Source organism: Medicago sativa, chromosome 7 (genome assembly GCF_051527215.1).
Source record: "Medicago sativa cultivar Bolivia chromosome 7, Bolivia_mono, whole genome shotgun sequence".
NCBI lineage: Eukaryota > Viridiplantae > Streptophyta > Magnoliopsida > Fabales > Fabaceae > Medicago > Medicago sativa.
In genome coordinates this window covers 57,503,160-57,509,159 of record NC_140755.1, presented here as the reverse complement: position 1 = coordinate 57,509,159, position 6,000 = coordinate 57,503,160, and the positions used below count along the sequence as shown (strand labels likewise).

Genomic DNA, 6,000 nt, shown 5'->3' with positions numbered 1-6,000 from the left:
ACACCGTCTTTTGAAATTATGAAATTTGTAACAAAATATTTCTGATGAGATTCGAACACCGTCTCTTGAAATTACGAAATTTGTTATTTACCTTTAACAAGCTCATCCAATTTGTCTACAACCCAAGCTTTTATCAATTCTCACCATGAGACTGCTACTCAAACTTATTCCTGGTCGAAAATAAGGGACACTCATGCTTCCTCTTATTATTTTAGAAAATATCAATAACCATAAAAGTGCATGGTTATAATTTCATAGTTCATTCCAACATACCATTATTAGAAAATGTCAATAAACATAGATAATTCATTAATTTGACACATAGAGTCTGCTTAACACGGAAAGCGTGACATTTTATTTATATAGATAGATTATGGTCAGCTCCATGAGAATCAAAAGCTTGTTCACATGTTGAATTCACAACTTGAAGGGCTCCAAGAAAGAGTTTCCATCTAGGCCTTTTGCATAATAATGTGCAAAGAAATCTTTTATGGTAATGTCTTTGTAGATTGGAGGGTTTTCTTCTGAAAGGAGCTCCTTAATAGGACCATAAACCTTTGATGTACCTTCAATTGGTTCATGAGAATTCACAAAGAAGCTTGCTACCGAAATTCTTGGGCCAATGTTCTGTGATAAGACTCGGTGATAAACACTTACAAACCTGTCATTTGAGATAAGCTGCAATAGTACAAAAAGAAAATGATAAATTATTCTCACAAACTTTCATTGAAGAAGAAATCAGTGATATTTTTTTTTATTATGATTTCTAGCCCATAATTGTAGTTCACTATAATCAAATATTGATAGTAATATACTAATATGCAATGGTACTATGAAAATACAAATGATGTGAAAATTGACCAGTTATATTTTTTGTAAGGGTCTTGTTTACATTGTTGAAGGGAATATGGCCGTCTTGAGGACAATTATAATTTTGAAGAACATTGTTGAATGAAAATAGCAAGAAAACGGACTATCCAAAAGATTATGCATAACTTCAAATCATTGACTTAAACAATGACAAAGGGAGTAATATTTACCTGTAGAAGATCTCCCACGTTTACCACAAGAGCTCCATGAATAGGAGGAACATTGATCCATTTATCCTCATGAAGAACTTGAAGACCACCAAGTTGATCTTGTAGAAGTAATGTTATGAAGCTACTATCAGTATGTTTGGCAGTGCCCATTGTTAATTCAGGTTCAGGACATGGTGGATAGTAATGACCTTGAATAAAGAGTCCTTCACAACAATTCAACTCTTTGAGGTAATCACGATCAAGTCCTAATGCCTCCGACAATAATTCAAAGATTATGAAACCCAAATCCCTTATTTTTTGGGAATATTTTATCACACTATCTCTGCAAACATGCAAACATGTAAGAAACCCAAATCCCTTATTTTTTAGGAATATTTTATCACACTATCCCTTTTGGGAATATTTCAAATGGACATGATCTATAACTGAAATGCACTCGTGATCATGATCAATCGTAACAAAAAATCTAGTTAACTTGATTGCATCATTTATATATGAAGTACTGCAATTCAAGTCCACGAAGTTTTTGTAGATGTATGCCACTTATGGAACCGCGGAAAACTACAATCGTTGAAAAATTGTTTAAAGACTCACAAAATATACCTATAATTGAATTATTTAAATTTTTTGGATAGACCACTATACCACTTTGCAGGAATTTGTATCAACCGAAACCTAATACTGACACAAAATTGTATAAAATCTCACAAAGTATACCTATGATCGTTAATTTTTTAATTTTTCCAGCCGTGGCCCACCCTAGCCCTTGAAGGGCTCCGCCACTGTTCATCGGTTCCATGTCTATTAATGTTTTGATTTTTGATTTTTCGTTTCAAAACTATTAATGTTGTAAAATAAAATAAAAATTCTGATAATTGTTTTTTTTTCTTCAAATTATACTCTTAGTTGGGTGAGAGGACTCATAAATGCATAATGCAATTAATAAATCAACGTGTAAATATAAAGCGAAAACCATTATCACAAATGTCTTGCGAGTTAAACATGCACACCAATGAAAATTTGTTATTTGGGTATTACAAAGTGAAAAACACAACAAGTGACTAATTGACCATGCAACAATAAGTACCACCTGTGTCTGGAAATGCTTGGATATCATTCGCTTGAAATAGCATGTTCCTAAATCAACCTCTAAAACTACAACGAAAACTCATTATAAATTGATGGGCAAGAACATAATTAGGACTTAGTTAATTACCTGCATATGGATGGTAGTTGTTCTGGTTTAAATGGATGTGGAGCAACAGCAAAACCAATTGTATCCCTCCAATTAGCAGCTTGGCCACTAAACAAAGTTCCATTGGAGAAATACATAACCTTTTTCTTTAAATCACGAGTGTAAAACTCTTTTCTTACATCAACATCTTGTTCATGAAAACTACGGATTCCATGAATCATTTCATCCAAGACATCAATGGAAATATTATGATTAATTACCTGAAAAAATCCTCCCACATGACATGCACTTTGAATTTGGTCAATTATCTCTACGCGCCGAGCTTGATCGATGTGTATATCTTTGAGATCTATGATGGGAATACTCAACTTAGAATCACTAGTTGAGTTTTCACCGATGTCCAACTTGCTAGTATGAAAAATGCGTGGGATCTTTGACACCCCAGACTCCACCAAACCTTTGACCCCCGCTTTTGAATCATCAAAAGCTTTCACTTCAGTTTTTCTATCATAAGTGGAATTGGTGGATTCCTCTAATTGATTTGTGTTTTTTACCACCATATTGAGAGGGAAACAAACACCTGAGTAGCACTGTCTTCTGCCTTTAACGTAAAATCTGGAATTGAATTAAAGAGAATTGGACATGGCAGAACATTAAAATAGAATGGGTAGAGAAGATCAATCCAACGAGGTGTAAAAAATCACACAACAAAAAAAAAAAAGTGAGATTGTTTTGTCTTTTCTGCATACAACCTTTTCTGCACGCAACCAATAATCCAATATGACCAAGTACTTTGGATGTGGAATATAAACATAATGGAGGACCCCAAATTCATTATAGACATAATAAACACGTGAAAGTTTAATTGAAAGTGTTTACTGCCATAATTCTTGCTAAGGAGAATGTCCACATTGGTTTTATTTGAACAATCATTTGTATTATAACTTGAAACAACCATAAATTTATAATATATATATATATATATATATATATATATATATATATATATATATATATATGGGTTATGATAGAAGACACCTTTTATGAAGGTGTCTTTTATCAAGTTACTCTATGAGCATTTGCGAAAAGACACCAACTTACTTTTATGAAGGTGTCTTTTAGCAAAGTTATAACTAAAAAGTGAAAATCACACCTTAAGGTGTGACTTGTTAAAAGACACCACCAAATGATGGCTTGTAACAAAACCCTATATATATATATATATATATATATATATATATATATATATATATATTGACACATAAAAACATTCGCTAACCTTCCGTTTCGACTATAGAGGTGTATTAGAATATGTCAATATAAAGAGTTGACTATTCGTATTAATTGTAAATTATTAGTATTGATCGTAATTTTTAATATTGATTGTAAATAATTAATAGAAGAGCAAATAGTCACTTTAGTCTCTGACTCTACACCTCGCCTTCACAAAGGTCCATGACTCAGGATTAAATACAAAAAAGTCTCTAACTCTGCACTTCCGTTATTACATTTGTCCCAACCGTTAAATAATTCTGTTAAGTGATGATGTGACACATGTTTTGCGATGACATGTCATATGAGGTGTCACAGGGGTTAAAGTGAAAGTAGAATATGATCACTTTGGTCCCTGAACCAAAAATCAATATCCTCAAATTGAATCTCAAATCCCTAAATTCTTGAATCTCAAATCCCTAAATGTTATCTATTTCTCTATTTTTTTCAAAATCAATCTTCCATTTTCTACATTCAACCAAGGAAAATGCTAGATATCAAGAATGATTTTATCAAGAAAAATTCAAGAATGATATGGCAGAATAATCACCCTTAGATTTCAATCCCACCACCTCATGATTTCCGCACCACCCCATAATTTCCGGCCAAACTGAGATTTTATTGGCTAACATTAATTTCAGGACAATTTCTTGATAAAATCTAAGGGTGATTATTCTGCCATGTCATTCTTGAAATTTTCTTAATAAATTTTTTCTTGATATATAGCATTGCTCTTCAACCAAAGTTAACAGTTATAACGACACATATTCTACACCATATAACTTCAAGAATTTTTCTAACATTAAATATTATCAGTTATTCACGAAATTTAATATAAGTATCCTAACATACATACGAACACATACATATTTTTAGTTCCACAAAAATCATTATAGAAAAGTGTAGAATCAATTACATTATAACTGGTTTTTAAAGCTTTTTACATAAAAATTAATTGAACATTTTATCATATTTTACCCACCAAATGACATCGGATTCAAACAAAGGTAACATAAATAAACTAATAGTTTTACTCTTTGGAGAATTAGAGAAAAATCAATCAAGAAATTTCAAATGACAAACTTTTTACTAGAACAAAACCATATAAGCAACAAACTTCAAAATCTCATTAGAGTGGAACAAAATGAGAACAATTGTGAACAATAAATAAGTTGATTCCTTCAAAAAAATAAATTGATATTTAATGAGAGATTAATTTTGAACAAAAGAGGGAATTAGATGACATTTAGGAATTTGAGATTTAAAGATTCAATTTGGGGATATTGATTTTTGATTCAGGGACCAAAGTGACAATTTTCTACTTTCACTTTAGTCCCTCTGACATCTCATATGCCATGTTATCGTAAAACATGTGCCACATCTATCACTTAGTAGAATTATTTAAAGTCAATAGACAACGAAAGTGCAGAATCAGTGACTTCTTTGTATTTAATTTTGAGTTAGGGATCTTTGTGACAACAAGAGGTGTAGAATAAGGAACTAAAGTGATTATCGGCTCTTGATAGAATGATGAGTAGTCTCACTCACATCATAAGATATACGACTTAGGTATCAATGGAGAGACACTGCGCAAAGTTATCTTACAATAATCTTAATTACTAAAGCTTAACCCTTCAAGCTATTGTTGCCCTAATATTTTCCCCCCATTTTTCCCTCCACTTTTCTGAGCCATTAGATCTTGCACATTTAGGCGCCATTCAATTTTAGCCATTGATCATCTTACTTAATGCCAACCGAATTTTGTTATCAAGTTTGCTATAATTTTGGCCAGCCGAATCCTTATTTTTTAACCTAACAAATTTATTTCTATCCTCCTTTTTTTTTAATCAAATATTTTCTACACTTTTAGGTTTGCAATTATTTAACATAACAAATTCCATCTAAAAAAATGCATCGCACCAATTTTATTCCTATCATCTTGCCTTTTTTTTATGAAGCAAATATTTTCTACCCTAACTTACTAAAGCTAAACCCCTCAAGCTATTGTTGCCCTAATATTTTCCCCCCATTTTTCCCTCCTCTTTTCTGAGCCATTGGATCTTGCACATTTAGGCGTCATTCAATTTTAGTCATTGATCATCTTACTTAATGACAGCCGATTTTTTTTTATCAAGTTTGCTATAATTTTGGCCAGCCGAATCCTTATTTTTTAACCTAACAAATTTCATTCCTATCCTCCTTTTTTTTTTGAATCAAATATTTTCTACACTTTTAGGTTTGCAATTATTTAACATAACAAATTTCATCTAAAAAAATGCATCGTACCAATTTCATGCCCACCAATTTCATGCCTTTTTTATCCTTATTTATTAATTTTATTAGGTCTGCAGCAACTTAACTTAATAACTTCCCTCTAAAATTCTGCATTAGATTAGCAGCAATTTAACCTAACAAATTCCATCTAAAATGCAGCGCACCAATTTAAACTAGCAAATTCCTTCTAAAATGCAGCAATCCCTAATATTTCTCCTC

The 6,000-nt window shown here is 31.7% G+C and overlaps 1 protein-coding gene across 1 annotated transcript; it reads right to left on the bottom strand.

Moving 5' to 3' along the window:
* Positions 1–209: 209 nt before the first annotated feature.
* Positions 210–2,863, bottom strand: LOC146907058 (1-aminocyclopropane-1-carboxylate oxidase homolog 1-like). The gene is made up of 3 exons (XM_085727882.1): positions 2,257–2,863; positions 1,041–1,362; positions 210–678 (listed from the first exon to the last, which is right to left on the bottom strand). Exons 1-3 carry the CDS (start codon positions 2,793–2,795, stop codon positions 418–420), a joined length of 1,122 nt encoding a protein of 373 aa, XP_085584008.1. The 5' UTR covers positions 2,796–2,863; the 3' UTR covers positions 210–417.
* Between the last annotated feature and the right edge of the window lie 3,137 nt (positions 2,864–6,000).